Source organism: Rhinolophus sinicus, chromosome 1, assembly GCF_057876585.1.
Source record: "Rhinolophus sinicus isolate RSI-liver-muscle chromosome 1, RSI-T2T, whole genome shotgun sequence".
NCBI classification, from domain to species: domain Eukaryota; kingdom Metazoa; phylum Chordata; class Mammalia; order Chiroptera; family Rhinolophidae; genus Rhinolophus; species Rhinolophus sinicus.
The window spans coordinates 59608302-59624996 of NC_142501.1; the positions used below are offsets into that span (position 1 = coordinate 59608302).

At 39.9% G+C, this 16695-nt stretch overlaps 1 protein-coding gene across 1 annotated transcript in view; it reads right to left on the bottom strand.

Annotated features, from left to right (window-relative positions):
* The window catches only part of LRIG3 (leucine rich repeats and immunoglobulin like domains 3), a 44957-nt gene that overhangs the window by 14431 nt on the left and 13831 nt on the right, over window positions 1-16695 (bottom strand). The window contains exons 4-8 of the mRNA XM_019742463.3: window positions 3539-3670; window positions 2847-2990; window positions 1675-1818; window positions 1226-1369; window positions 664-807 (exon numbers count right to left, since the gene is read on the bottom strand). Of these exons, the coding sequence (XP_019598022.3) occupies window positions 664-807; window positions 1226-1369; window positions 1675-1818; window positions 2847-2990; window positions 3539-3670 (708 nt within the window). The remainder of the gene's footprint in view (window positions 1-663; window positions 808-1225; window positions 1370-1674; window positions 1819-2846; window positions 2991-3538; window positions 3671-16695) is intronic.

Sequence of the window (16695 nt, forward strand, 5' to 3'; positions counted from 1 at the left end):
TATCAAGATGACTAAATTCTGAAAAACTTGAATAGTCTGAAAAATACATTAAAGTTTAAAACCACTGTTCCAACCACACAAGCAGGAGCTCGCCAAAGCATACAGCATGTCTCTCAATTATGTAATGCTTCAAACAGTGAACAGAGCAAAAGTTTCTGACAGTGCAAAAATCAAAAGCCCATTACACAACACTAAAATTAACGTTTGAGAGATTTTTCAAAGGTCAATTAATCCAACTCCCTCTTCTTTCTCTCGGACAGAGATCGAATTTGGATATATTTGGTACAATAAACAGGCATCTCCCTTTGCTGTCCTTTGCGTATCTTTTTTGCTCTAGGTAATTTTTAATCTGCATTTTATAAAGAGAAATGAGTGGATTTAAAATTGTTTCCCTCTTGAGCAGTTACCAACTTCCTGGGGATCCTGAGAAGGCTAATTGTATAATCACCCAAACAATCTGATCACTGTCCTTTTTAATCCCTTTAAGAAACATATATGGATGAAATGGGCCGATTTTAATCAAACTGATCTGGGAAAGATTAAGACGCTACTTCTAAGGCTGTGCACATTTCCTTCACAACAAAGGAAATCTGCTTGGAGAAAAGTGGGCATGTTTAGGAATCAATTAGGTTCCTGTACGGAGAGCAAAAATGTGTAACTTACAAAGTCTTTAAACTGGAAAGGCCCCGGAAGGCACAATCAGCAATGTAGCTGACTTTGTTGTTCCCAATGTGCAGAGTGTTTAGCAAGCTGAGGCCCAGGAAGCTCGAATCATCTAACCTCGATAAGTGATTGAAAGTTAGGTCCCTGTCAAGAAAAGAGGAACAAAAAACAAATAATAGCTTTTATTTTCTAATTCAACACAATGATTTGTTTTGTTTAAAAAAACACACAAAAAACAGGTAATATGTGTAAGCACAATAATCCTTACTCTAAAACTCCGCCTTCTTAATAATACTCAGGTAAACATTATCTGTGACCCCAGTAAATTAAAGAAAAAAATTCTCTTTATTTGAAAATGACCATCATTGCGTTAGCCCATGCACACAGGCCCGAAACAGCAGAGTTGGCTTCAACTTATCACAACGAAACTACGCCTAGGTTGCATGTGAACAAAGCTGTCACCTTGGAAACTGTTATGAAAATTTCACAGATCAGTGGTAAGAAGCTCATGCTCTGGCATGATCCCTGCTCTCCAACTTGAGGAGAATAAAAGGCAACTCACAGCTCACTGAGTTTTTGGCAGAACTCCCAGGCATCAGGGCTGATCCTGTTGATGGCATTTTGGCTGAGATGAAGTTCCTGCAGCATCAGCAAACCATAAAGCCAGCCTTTGGTAATCTCTGTTAGGTTGTTATGGTCCAGCTGCCTACATTTACAATAAGAATCAAAAGTAGGATCAAAGGTTCATTATCTCGTCTCTTCAAAGGGGACGTATGATGACAACCTATTACATATTCCCATTGTTACTAGATATTTAGCTGTTACTACATAAAGACATCAGCAACAAATACTACGTGCTTGTGCCTTCTCAGCTATATTACCTGAAACAAAACTAACTTATAAATATGACTACTGTAAATTAGGAGATTTTAACACAAGATTTCAAATAAAAGCTACTGAGTGTTAGGTGATCATTTTACCCGAGGAGGAATTGTGATAACCCACACTTACAAGATTTCCATGTTGCTCAGCCCCCAAAAAGCTCCATCCATAAGTTTCGTTACTCCATTTCGTTGCATTTTCAGAGACTTCAAAGCACCAAGCCCTTGGAATGTCAGCCCATCTACATTTTTAATCTTGTTTCGGTTCAGTTCACTGCATTGAATAGTATAGTTAAATAGTTAGCTTATATGACAAATTCTGTAGGTAGTAATAAAATGTGACATTGCTACAATACAGTTACACTAGCCAGTATTAAATCACATAGATTGTTTTAAATTTCTAAACATTTTTACTGAGAAAAATTTCGATTTATTAGCAGTAAGTGAATTCCCTTCTGAAATGTGTGAGGTATTTTTGGGATAATAAAAGATTGAAACTAGACTACACTTTAATTTCTAAACCTTTGTGCACTCAGTATAGAAGTAAACAAATTAATATTTGTTTTTAAATTATCCAGAATGAGAATATTGAATGTTACGTTAAAACGTGAGGTCCATTTAGAAGGATGGATGTCAAGTTTATCCTGTTCAATCTGTTTACAAAAAGGTTGGTTACTCTCTTTCACGATTCTTATGTTTAATACTTTCTCTTTAGAGCAGTTGTTCTCAATCTTGGTTTGCGCACTGGAATCACCAGGGGAGTTTTAAAACTTACTGAGGCCTGGATCTTACCCCCAGAGGTTCTAATATAATTGGTCTAGGGTGTGGCCCGGGCATTGGGTTTTTTAAAAGCTCCCAAGTGTCTGTAATGTGCAGCCAAGGCTGAAAACCACTATTTTGTAGGAGTCTGTTCACAGATCATTCAACCATTATTAACGAGACAGTTCTTTACAGCCACTTAAGCTATCAGAGCCTCCTGGAGTTGTCGGTATTATTCTCATAAACCACAACCATTGAGATTCCCCCTGATTTCTTCAGTGCCACAATGACGCCTTTGTACAGCGGTGTTCAATGATTACAACGTTCACTCTTTCGGTAACAACCCAACATGCCTTGTCAGGCAGGAGCTTGCACTGGGTGACGTTTAAGGCTCGTTCTGATTTGGGGATTCTACAACTCTGGCTCTTGAAGGGAGGGCGGTCACATCCTTGCTTCTAAACTCCTTTTGCCACATTGCGAATTTTAGGGAACAGGCACCAAAAGGAGGCGAGGAAACATTATCTAAGAGGACATTTTACTCACAGGTGTTGCAGTTGGGGCAGTTTAAACATCTTGGGGGGGATAGCTGAGATTCGGTTCCTGTTCAGCTTCAACACTACGAGCGTATTGGCCAAATTGTCAAAATACCCAGGTTCCATTGATGTGACCCGGTTGCTGTTGATATACCTGTTGAAAGTTTAAAGATGAGCCTCTCTTTCTGGTTTCTTTGGGAAGATAATGTGCATGCATTGTCTGTATTACAAAGAATCTCCAGAGACCCTAACCACCATTTGTACCAATGGACACTTCACATAATTGCTCTTTAGGTCCTGGTGGACCAGTATTGACTATGATTCACATACATTGCTAGGGAAAGAGGTATGGGAATATCTGACGATTATAAAAATTTGTGAGAAATGCTTACCCACTTTTTATGAAGTTGATTTATTAATGAAACAATAGTTTAAATTTTATTTTTAAAAAAGAACTTTGCACCCTGCATAGTTTTTCTAACAAAGGATGTCTAATTTTTTTGTAATTCAAAATAATAAGAATAAAATGAAGATGGTGGTTATTTGGGCTTACAGCAAATTATGAGTCAGTAAGAAAGTTACATTTTTGATCCATCAGCAGTAAAACAGGCAAAGTTTGTTATATCTTAAAATTGATTTTTTAAAATTATAACAATAGTTTCACCATAGAAAAAAATTTTTGCTAAAGAAAACTTGACTTACAGATATTTGAGTTGTAGAGGTGGAAATGCCGTTTTAAGATCCGAAATATTATTGCTGCTGAGGTCCAAAGTTTCGAGGGATTGGAATTGTTTCAGCTGTTCAGCTAATATTTCAACAATTCTGTTTCCAGCTCTGGAATTAAAGGATAGCAAAGATAACTGGGTTAATGGTATAACAATCTGAAAGGTGCAAAATATTTTCTATTCCAAAGTTGTCCTTCAGAAATACGGAAAACTGATTGCTCTACACAGTACTTTTAAAAGTTAAACAGCAACTCTTTAGTCACTTTAATTTTGCATTAAATAGTTAAGTTATAATAGCATAGATGAAAACCATTCCTATATAAATCTGGGTGTGTTTAGCAGATGCGGTTATCTACATGCTAGGTGCTTAAACCGATTTTTTTCTGTTATGTTGCTAATAGTCCTTCCTTATCCTTTTTATTAAAACGTGTGTGAAATGCCTAGTGTGACACGGGCATTCCAAGCACTGCTGTGTGAGTTCCCTCTTCCTTCTTCTTGACTCCTAATTTATTTGTCATTCTCCTCTTAGAAACTACCCACACTTCAGGTGCCAATGAACTAAAAATACTCATCAGACTGGGGCTTTTTTAAAGCCATGCTAGAGAGAGATCTCTTTTTCTTCAAGAAACATCAAGTTTCAGTGTACTGTCATAGTCTTCAAAACCAGTGGATAAGCTTCAGGGCTGTGAATACCATAAAAGTATTATACATAAGAGCACTCCGGTCTAAGTACTCCCTGGGAAGAATGAGATTAAAAATTCCTGACATTGAACACCAGACCATAATGTCCAATGTGGTAGCCACACGAGGCTCTTTAAGTTTAATTAAAATTAAATGTTAAAATTCAGTTCCTTAGTCACAGTAGCCACATTTTGAGTTCTCAATAGCCACATGTGCCTGGTGGCTGTCAAACGGGACAGTGCACATACAGAACATTTCTAACTGTGGAAAGTTCTGTTGGTCAGCATTACACTAGACCGCAAATAAAAAGAAGGTAAAAAAAAAAAAAAAAGAGGTCATGGCAAAGCTCTTAAGAGGTCATCAATACAACAGCTCCTAAAAGTCAGCATTACATGACCATCTTGCTAAAAAACGGTAATTAAAGTGACGTGCAATCCATGTTAATTGTCTTTTTTATTAGACCAGGTAACTTTGTGTTTTTAGACAATCATTTGGCAGGTGAAAATAACATATCAAGGTAGAAAGGCTGGGAAGGTAACAGTCTACATACAAAAAAGTCTTCTCTTTACCACCAACCCAAGGAACGATGAAACAATCTGAAGGCTCTAAGCAGAACTCTGTACGTAATACAAGTCACATGCTGTCATTTCTATACATAGTCTGGAGTTAACCTTCACTTAACGAGAAAACTTAGACAACATATCCCATATGTGTATCTTTCTTACCAATGACTATTTCTACGGTGTTCTGAGTTTATTAAGCTCTTTCGCATTATTATAACTCACAGGCCTCTCACTGTCCCAGAAGGTTCCTGAGTTAGGTGCAACTCTTACATATTTTCACAAAATCCTGTGTTGCGTTCTGATACAGCCCTTATCCTGGGGTCTTCTCTATCATACTCTGAGCTCCTTCCATGCAGGGATATGTCTCGACCCCTCTATCTTGAAATGTGTATGGAATCTAATCATATTGAAGACATATTAGACACCAAGCCCTGTGCTAAGCATTTTTCATATATTTGCCACTTAATCGTAATAACATTTCTCTGATACCGATAGTGTAGCTAATTTTAAAGTTAGGAGACGAGAGCTTTTAATCTAATGAGTCCAAGCATTCCCCAAGCACCTCACAGATTTAAGTCCTTATTGGTCCCAAAGCAATCCCTGAGTCCCAAAGCTTGTTTCATAGAATAGTTTCAAAGATATTTTGACAACTAAGTTATGTGGAGATACAATTCCATAAAGTCCTGCTACTTCCCATCCTTGCAAAGATGTTGTACTCTGGCTCACTGCCATCATCACACCAACAGTAGGGATGCCCTGGAAATGCCCCCCCCATCTGTGTTTGCACCCTAGGTAGGAAAGTGGGCCCCCACCCCGGGGTATGGCATCCATCAGAGCAGAAGAATTCCTGAATATGTGCATATGTCAGGTGCTTCCCCAAGAAAGAACAGTAAGGGGAGAAAATGGGATGTAAGTTTTCAATTTAACAACTAATGACACTCCTCAAACTATTGTTAAAATCCTCTATATGTTACTTTTAAGGGCTGTGGGGGAATGAATGATCTTTTGATCCAAGTCATCAGAGACTCTAACCCCACCTTTTAAAGTAATCCTATACAAGGTAAGAAGGTGATGTCTATGGTAAGAGCTGAACTCTGTGATAATAGTAAGGTGGAAAAATAAAAATGTTTTAGCAGTCCCATGCACAAGTCACAAATATCAAGCCCCTCAGATTCCCATAAAGTCTTACGAACTTTGTTTAGAGTCAAGTCAGCCATGACCTCTGATTTTGACCATTTCCCACATCTGGATTTGCCAGTGTATAAACTCCTTGATCTAGTTGTGAGGTACAGGGTAATGCAAGTGAGACAATTAGTCAATTTCTAGGTCCCGGAGATGAATTCAGTGCAAGAGACAAGCCACAGGGCCGCAGGGCCTTAGGGTCAGGGTGTGTGGGTTAAACAAAACCACGCTTTAGGGGACAAAAATGTTCTCTTAAATACATAACCCAAATGTTTGCATTACCAGGATGTCCTCCCACAAACAGTGGGATAACCCTGAAGTGCCCAAGTGCCTCCCTCTCTCCATCTCCCTCCCCTGTTCTAGCCAGTACCTCCCATTAAACTCTGCATCTGGTTTTGGCCCCCAGGCTGTCTGGGGCTGATTCAGCTACACTTCTATTTAACAACAACAAGAAGAAAATGCTCCGCTTTAGATTTCTGCAATAAATGGAGCAAATTGGTTTTTTGTGGGAGGGAGTGGGAGACCCACAGGTGTCTATCACGTTGGTCAAATAAGGCAACGAGTTAGATAACAGGCCTTACAATCTTTGGTTTATATATTCGTTTGTTTATAAGGTAATTATGAACAAGGTATTAAAACTGCCAATTACTTGAGTGACGAATAAAATTTTCCTTGCAGTTAAAGTATGCTCCAGCCAAAGCCAGCAATTTCCTGAACTGCACACCTCCTAAATGGCAGTGTGAAAGTGCTCAGTTACAGACGGAGCCTGCACACTGCTCTCTTTGTCAGCACTGCTTCCCAGCACAAAAATCTCTTATAACTGCCGGGATAACAGTCCCTGTATCACAAAATTTTAACTCTGTCCTAATGGAACTGAATTAAATCCAAATACCAGTTTCATATTAGCTCTCTGACTTAACTGGCAAACGACCATCAGATATGTACCAGTTTAAAACAGAAACAAAAAACAAAATATGCTTTATATCATGAAAGGGTTTAAAAAAGGAGACGACCACAGTAAAAAAAAAAAAAACTAGAGTAAAAACTCTTTTTAATCACCTAAAGCCCTCAAAATAAACACATTTTATAATAGAGTAGGTCACAAATAGCCACTTCTAGGAGACAAAGATTCAATTCAACTCCAGCTTTAATTTTTCTCCAAATATGGATAAATGCCAACATTGATGAACACGTGAAAAGCACTGCAGTTAATATTCTTGGCAGGGAATGTGCAATGCTTTAACAAAAAACAAAACAAACTGTGTGAATACCTTTTTCCATGACTTAATGTGAAAATGCCATCTTTGCATTGTTCAAAAATCACCCTATGGTGCTATAAATATTGGAAGGCTTTTCAGCCCTGTGCAAACCCAGCTTAAGGACCACAGATATTTTGGTCATCCATGTTTGTTGATAGTACAAGGTGTTCCATGGTTAAATCATTGCTGAGGTCAAATATAATCGGTCCCTTGTGGACAAACACAGACCTGGGGGCTTGGGGGGTTGGAATGCAGAGGGTTCCCTCAGGCTTCTCAGAGGCCACAGGGAAAACAGGAGTCCCAGGTAGTTCAGCCTTGGCTTCTCAGGCCCAACAATAATGGCTTCACTTTGTTGCTAATTTCACCTTCCTGCCCACTTTGCCAAATACCTTTAAAATGCAGAGGCAAAAATGACTTACCATTTCGTACAATGATACTTGCTCTGAGTGCTGAAGATCAAATAATGAAGAAGATATAGTCCCTGACTTCACAGAGCTCAAATGCCAGTGAGGAGCACAAGCAGGCAAATGGGAACAGTCACGGGAACGATAAGTGCTATGATGTGGAAAGAGTACAGAGGAAGAAGAAAGGACAGCCTCCTAAAACGCAGTGGGAGGGGTGTGAGCAGTCAGCAGAACTTCCCACGGCAAGGAGGTGGCTACCATTCCAAGCAGAAGCAAGTGAGAGCAAGGCAAGGCTTCTTCCCTTTGAGGAAATGAAAGAAAGCCTTGATGGCTCAGAGTTCCCGAGTGGAGACTGTAGAAAGATGAAGTTCAAGAGTGAGGTGCTGGGAAGAGATCAGAGTAGGCTAAGTGGTACCCTATAAGCCATGTTTGGCATTTGGCCCCTATCTGAAGATCAAGTAGAGGGAGGGGGATGGAGGATTTCACATGGTGGGGCGACAATATCAGATACGCATTTTAGAAAGGCTGCTTCGGCAGCAGTGAGTACAAAGAGTGGGTGGGGGGCAGGCAAGCCCAGGTCCACGAGTACCACCTAAGAGATGCAGAGGACAGACGATGGCATGTTGGGATAACAGTGACTGTCTGCCTAGACGCCCACTTTGGGGGTGAAGCACCAGTCTTGCTCTGGTTTCCCAGGGCACAGGCTGTGTTTTTATCCTCCCCTGACATACAAGCTTGTGCTTGAAGCTCTGTGGTCTCTGGCTACAGGGATCCAGTTCAGCACTACTGGAGTCCCCATTTCTTCTATCTGTTACCGCTGTGTTTTGTATTGCTGATATGGAAGGCCCTTTAAAGCGCGGAGAACAGACTACTGTCCCTTCTTGCTCGGGAGCGAGATGCTACTGACCAGAGTAGCCCAGTACTGGCATTTGATTGTGCCTGTCATGACTAGGGAAATGGACAAATGTATTATTCTCATATATAAGAAATGTGCTTGTTTGTTCTAATACTCTGAACACCTGCACTAAATGTAAACCCAGACTAGATTAATAACAGTAAAATATAACTTATGAGGTTAGTGATATGACCACTTGGTATGACGATGATTGGTTCTACTTTTTGACTCACTGTGATCTCCCGAAAGCCTAAGTTTCAAAAGAACTTCATGCACTCTTAAATGGATATATATGGTGTTAGTTTATTTGCAGAGTCTGAAAGGAGAGTCACAGAGTGAAATATTCTTTGTTGGCAAGGAACTAGAATATCAGGTTTTTCACACTGGAATTCCTGAACTAATTAAACTATAGTTTCTTGATGGATAAGAACTATCCGTCAATAGTTTCAATAGGTCTCCCACCTATTGCACAAGATAACAGGCAGCTTAAAACGTTGTAATTGTGATGTGTGAAGATGTGCAATCTTAGCTATTTAGAGAAGGTATTGGCATGTGACATATTCCTTTGAGAGAGGGTGTGTGCAGTGAAATTTAATTGGAAACCATTTTTTTATATGTTGCAATACCCTCTTTTCTTAGAATCCATTACTCTAACCACATCCCTTAAGTCCAATTCAGTTATTGCAGCTGACAAATTGCTGAAGCCATGGTCATTCCATACAACCACAGAGCAAGCATATTAGCTGTATTGACTCGAAGAGCCCGCCTGGCCCCAAAGAAATACTGATTTCTATATATAGCTTGTAAGCAATCAGTTTAGCACCATTTATAAAGGAATTACAAGTTGTTAAAGAAAGCACTACATTTTGCAAACACATTAAAGGTCACTTGTATTTCTAACAACAACCCTCTTCCCCAACCCACACCCAAAAAAGCTTCCTTGAAAACTATCTTGGCTGGAATATATTAACTAACTCCACCATGTTAGGCTTCTTTTAACAGAGAGACTTGGCAAGCAAAGAACCTCTCCCATGCAGATAAAAATAACCTGTCTCCGCTCATCTTTTTTCTAAAAAGATAATTAAGAAGTTTCATTAAAAGGACACATGTTTAGACTGGTCCACTGGTACTGTGGCATCAAAGAATAAAGCCAATCGAGGCAACTATTGCAAGGAGAAAAGATTCTTGATTAAGAATTAATGATACCAAGCAGCAAATGAGCCACTCTAACGAGGAAAGAGTCAGTTCTTTCAGCTAAAAGCCAGGTCAACATAAAATATAATTATCTTTCGGGTCATGGACATGCTAACGATGGCCGCGAAGTGTTAATACAAAGGTCCTACAATAATCAGGGCCCTATTTATAAGCCAATTATAACACGCACGTTAAAAACGAAAGAAGAAATGAATCAGAAACCCATTCACACCACATACCAAACAATCCTTTTGGATCCCCAAGCGTAAATTCAATTTAGTCCTTTATGTCAACAGAAATCTAAGAGGAAGTCCCTTAATTTACGATGCTAAAGATACTTACAGAACGATTATTTTAATCTAAAAAAATTTAGTTATGTACAAAATAAATTAACTCTAGTGAAATTTAAAAATTCTCTGTCTCTCTCTCTCTCTTTTGAGGCAGAGGGTTTCCTTGGCCATGTTCACAAGCCAGACCAGTTAAGCTGTGAGTTTGAGTCTTCCCATTAGCTTGTGATTTACTTGTGAATGGAAATAACTTCTAATTCATTTTCGGTTCCTCAGAAATTAGGATTAAATGAATGGGTTCAAGACCCTGAAGTGACTAAACAGTCATTAGTCCAGAAACTCTAAATCAAACTTTAGATTGGCTTGTGAGGATTTATCTCAATTGTAGTTCAAGAGGCACATGTACATCAGAAAACATGATCATGCAAGCCAGAAAAAGTAAACATAAAACTGTGATTCTTCTTCTTCCTCGGTACTCCATACACTAACGAACCTGTTAAATGTAGGACCTCTCTTTTTTTTTTTTTCAAGTGGGATCTCTCTGAAGCAGCAATTGCAACTGCAGTTCCCCAGCAAGATGTTGATTCTGTTCCTGGTTCTGTTTTGATTTACTACACTTTGTGAACATTGATTTTCCTCACATGTCAAGAAGAGAAAATAGAATGATCTCTTCCAACCCTAAGAAAGTGTGACTCTGGATCTGGACGACAAACACTGACAAACACTGCAAAGGACCACACTTGCTACAGAGAGGCTTCACACAACCATGTAAAAATCGCAGCCTCTTAGAGAACCTGACCTCACTCTGGGGACATTTCACCTCTTTCCTCTGTTGGAGTCCCACTACCTGGCTGCCCAGTTCCTCTTCTTTGGTTTACTCCCTCATTTCCCTGGGGCATATCCTCTATAAGCTTTCCAAGAAATCCTAAGTAGAGGTTTTTCTTTTTCTTTTTTTTTTTTATGTTTGGAAATGTCTTTATAGGATTGACAGTTTGGGTGTGTACAGAGTTTAGATTAGAAATAACTTTCCTTTAGGATTTGAAGACACTGTTTTGCTGTATCATGACACTCACAGATGTAAGTTTGAGGAGCCAGAGGCCATTCTGATTCTCTACCCCAGTTGTTTTCCCAACTTCAGCAGGCATCAGAATTAAGGGGCTTCTTGAAGCACATACTGTTGATCCCTACCCTCAGGGTTTCTCTTTCTGTAGGTCTGGATGGGGCCTGGGAATCTGCATTTCTACCAGCTTTCCAAGTAATGCTGATGCTCCTAGGAGCAGACCTGGAGAACCACTATCAATCCTTACAGCTTACCAGCTTTGTGTTTTACTTTTTTCCTCCTCTCAGAGCTTCTCTTTACCCCTGGTATTCTCTGCAGAGTAATACATATATATATATATATGTATGTCACATATATACATATATACACATATACATATATATAAGTATATATATATATACACATACATATACATGTGTGTGTGTGTGTGTGTGTGTGTGTGTGTGTGTATATATATATATATATATATATATATATATATATATAAAAAATCACTGTGTTTCCTGGAAAAAAAGACCTAGCCGGACCATCAGCTCTAATGCATCTTTTGGAGCAAAACTTAATACAAGACCCGGTCTTATTTTACAGTAAATAAAATATTATAGCATACTATACTTATTATACTTATAGTAAAATAAGACCGGTATAATATAATGTAATATAATACAGTATAATACCAGGTCTCATATTATTTTTTGCTCCAAAAGACGCATTAGAGCTGATGGTCCAACTAGGACTTATTTTCGGGGAAACACAGTATATATTTCCCCCCAATTAGCTGGCACTCAGCAGGGCCTTTCAACCTAGAAATGTGTTTCTCAGTGCTGGGAAATTTTATTCCCCATCTTTGGGAATTTCCTCCCTTCTATTTCCACAGATGTCTCCTTGTGGAATGCCAATTAGATACAAGGTGTTAGACTTCCCACTTGATCTTCCTATTTTCTCATTTTTTCCTCTCCTGTTTTCCATCCCTTTGTCTTTTGCTTCATCTTGAGGCAGTTTCCCCACTTTCTTCCAACACTTCTATTACCTTTTGAATGTCTTCAAAAGTCTGATCATTGGCTGTCCACCCATATTTAATAAAAAGCAGCACTAGAAAGCTTACGGAGGGCTGTGTGGGGAATGGACTGGTGACTGGTGAGTCTCATCACAGGTGGCTGAGCAGGGATCTATTTCAGGACGGGATCTCCACATCTTATCACTCCAATCCTCCAATCTCCAGTCTAGTGTCTGGGAAGGCTAACAGGAAAATAAGCTGAGGGGAGGAGGGGTGTCATTCTCAGCACTCAGATTTGACTTAATTTCCCTGATTGCAGAATATGCTGCACTCAATCCCCAACCCTTGCCCCGCTGGGCCTGTGATCCAAATTCTAGAGATTTGGTTTCAATTGTCCAAAGAGTAAACTTCCAGTCCTCTGCCTGTGGCAGGGGAGGGGCAATCACCGGGCTTTGCGTTTTGGAGGAGGAACATGGAGGTCTGACTGCTTTTTACAAGAGTTTTAACCAATCCATGTTTAGTCTTACCTGGCACCCTTACATTTACAGGATTTGAATTCCTGAACTATTCTGAGGTTCTGTAGCAAAAAGAAGTCTGCTTCTTTTGGGGAACCACTCCAGTTTCTTTTAGGTCAGTCACAATTTGTCAGTTTGCTTGCAAAATTTTAATGGTGTCTTTCATTGGAATTGTCTCTTCTCCTAGTCTCTCTTTGTTCCCGCCAATGTGCAGTCCTTTACTTTCATTTTAAGAGGATTTTAGGGAAGTGCAGAGTGAAATGAATGCATTCAGTCCAGCATGCTTAATAGGAAGTCTTCTATAGAAATGAAATCAATGAATGAAACCAGCTTTTCTCCAAAACCGAAAATAAACCGCAAGACCTTCCCTCAAAAATGTTACTGTAATTTTCACTTAAAAATCATCCAACTTAGATTTCTATAAGATATATTAACAAAAAAAATTAGTCTATAGAAAGAATTTTAACTTAAGGTGATAGTACTATGGACCCTGGGAAGATTCATTTGATGTGAACCCTGAGAAGGAATTCATCTGCTGAGATAGCTCAAATTTTATAAATAGTAAGAGTCTAGGGGCCATTTGCTGACAGAGCCCCTCAAGTACTCTGTATACCCAAAAGAACCTCAGACTGAACTCTCAGCTTCCTATACTATGTCCTTATTTACGCCACCTGAGTCAACCACCGAAGGAGAGCCCTGGTTTCCTCTTTCTACCAACAGACTGAGACCTGCCCAATCCAATCAGAACCGCACAATTTGCATACCTCACTTCCATAAAATGGAGCTCACTGAGAACCTGGGTGGGAACTTTGGCTACAAAAGACGGCCTCTTGGTGGAACATTATTTAAGTTGCTACCTGAATCTGTGTCTCCCTGGGCTGCAGCTCCTTTTTGCTCAAGTAAATGCCTTTTATTCTTTAGTATAGTCTAAAATTAATTTTGGTTTACAGTATGGACCAGAAAACATGGCATCAGTCTTCTGAACTGTGAATTAATAAACAGTTACCATACAGAGAATTAATTCTGTATGAACATCGCATGCTAACGTCATTTCATTTTCTGATACTGTTCACAGACCAATGGGCTAGGACCATCACAGACACAGAAGGTCTTAATTTCACCAAGAGTATAACTGGTCCATGTAAGACATGGAGAATGTGGTGACAATTATCATGTAGGCAAGTAAGTTCCCATCATCCCTGTCTTCCTTCCCAGCCGGGCATGGGAAACCGCTAGTGGCTCCTGCTGGGTCTGGCTGTGGCCCGGTGCTGTCATCATCTGCATGAACAGGGACAGAGGTGTGAACAGTCAAGTGCTAATGCTGCAGAACTACAAGTATAATTCATCTAATAAGGAATCATGACCGAAAGCCTCTTGATGTACTGAAATAATGGTTTAAAAGCAACCAGAGAAATTAAACTGGGATAAGACAGTGTATTGAATTTTTAATCAATCACTTCAAAAGGCCTATGGGAAAGCAATTCTTATGAAAACAACAGACTTCTGGGTCTCAGCTGACCACACTCAACATGAGCCAATAGAACATGGTCCTTAAGATGCCAATATAATCTTCAGCTTCATTAATGTCCACTATTCGGGTCAAAGAGACAGTCCAACCATATTCTGTATTGCATCACCGCTCAAATAGCCTGTTCTGGGCACCATCCTTGACGCTGTCATGCTGGACGAGGTGTGTGAGGACTGTTAAGAGTCTAGACCTGCACCATCCAGTGCAACAGCTACTGGCCACAGGTGGCTATGTAAGTAAAATCAAAGATTCAATTCCTTAGTAACACTAGCCACATTTCAAGTAGTCAATATCCACGTGCCTAGTGGCTAGCACAGTGGACAGCACCAATACAGCGCATTCCCAACGTCACAGAGTGCTGCTGAAAGCACTGGCTTACGCCCTGTGTCACACAGGAAATGGGAGCCGGAATCGGAGCCAGGGGAAGAGAAGCCTTTAAGAGAACCTCATAGTTTAAGTCTTGTATTAGAATACGGAAAATAAAAGGAAGTTGTTCTCTCCAGCACATAACAGAACTAGGACAACAGGTAGAAGAAGCCACAGAGGGGCAGAGCTCAACTTCACAAATGAAAAATCCTAGCTGGTAGAACTATTCACAGCGGAAAGGCTCCTCTCCATGAAGTGAGCTTTCGTCTCTGGAAGTGCTCTAGGGGAGGTTGGATAACCTCTGTTTCAGAGATTTCTCCACAGGGAGAAATGTCCCTTCCAATTCAGACTTACCAGAATTGCGTGTAGCTGCTCAAAGCTAACAAAAACATGAGTTACGACCAGTTATATAACATAGCAAACTGTTTCTAATTCCCCTGACCTTAGTCTTGATACTTAAATGGGGATGGTGGTGACGAAGTGAAAGGAAAAAAGACAGGAAAATAAAGAGATAGAGGGATTTATCCCACTAATTACTTACCTGATTCTGTAAACATCTATCTTTAAAGAATACTGCGCTTTATTCCTAGGCCAATACCTTGTGCAGGGTTACATGGTTAAGTTCAAAAAACATCTTATTTTTTTCTAAAGAACTATGCTCACTTGATTCTACTCCATGTTCGCTTTGTTATAAAAATATTTAAAACTGCTCATGCCTAGTAAAATCGACAATCCAAGAAGGTCTACCTGGTTGATCCTATGCTGCATGGTACTTACAGCTTGAACGTTACCTTAGTATTTCATTTTGTTTTCAACCTCACTCTAGAGACTACTTACTGTATCTACTGGCTCAAGTTTCATGGAGAGGGAGGGAGACAGCCAGGCAGGTGATTTGAAGTGCTAGAAAGGAGGTGCTTATATGTATAACTGCCTTCCCTTTCATGTTTTGAATGTAGTACTTAAGCAACTTGCAGGCAAAGAAAGAGTGGTACTGGTTAGAGCCCTGCTTCATTGTTTTGGTCTCTCTACCCAACTAGAGCCCTGAGAGATACTGAAATAAAGCAGAGAAGGAGGAAAAGTAACTAGTCCAGGATAGACACACATGCTGAGTCTTGCCACCCCAGTCACGAAAAGCAACTAGCTATACGAGTAGCTTTATTGTTTTGTCTGCCTTGGCAGCACAAGCCTCATTCAGCTTAGAGAAGTCTCTGAAAGAAGCTGCACTTGATACTTCAAAGCAGCAATCAAAATGGCTAGCATGAAGTTGAGGGAAGGGATGAGAAAATGGTGTAGGTTCAGGGCAAACATTGGTAATACAGGAGTTTTGGGGGCACACTACACTGGAAGGTCAAGTTCAAGGAACTGGGGTTCAATTTTATCGGCTCCAAGACTGAAGAAAGTTGCCCAGAGTTACTATTTCAAATCTAAAAAAGTTATCACTTTGGAAAACCCAACTTTCATTCATGAAAATTGTAAGTGTGAATCAAGAGGCAGGGACAGACGGGTGAACTAAGCAGTTTCCTCTACAATTAGCTATGTATGTCCATTTGAACAGGGGTATCCGTTTGGTCACTCATCTAACAAACACGTACTGAGCGTCTACCATTATGCCAGGTTCTGCACTAATGCCAGGGTTACAGTGGAGATGACAACAGGCACAACCTCAGCGTTTAGGAGGTTTCATTCTGGTGGGGAAAATGGACATTGAAGAATAGTGGACATTGTAAATAAAGGAGACATGAAAATACATAAGGGAAACCCAAGTCTGACTTAATGAGAGTTGGGGGCAGGTGAGCATCCTAGGAAGAAGGAAAAGCATGTGTAATGGGCCCTGAGGCAGGAACAAGCTGGCATGTTCCTAGAACTGAGCAATGAGTCTAGAGGAGGCTCAATGGGCAAAGGAGATTCAGATCATGCAAAGCATTCTATGTTTTCAGAAGGATTTTTCTCTAGATCTAAGAGCAATGGGAAACTCCTGGAGGGTTTAAAGAGCCAGAACACAATCACGAATTTATGTTTCAAATACAGCCATTCTACATTGAACATTCACAAACCTTGCAAATTTGTATTGTGGGGACTGGTTTCCAAGACACTGTGAAGATACACTTAGAGAGCATTTGCCATAAACACAGCTCTATGTACAGTAAACTCTCTTTTATGTGCAAATCACATATAAACATTTTAAAATCCAATAAAATCCAAC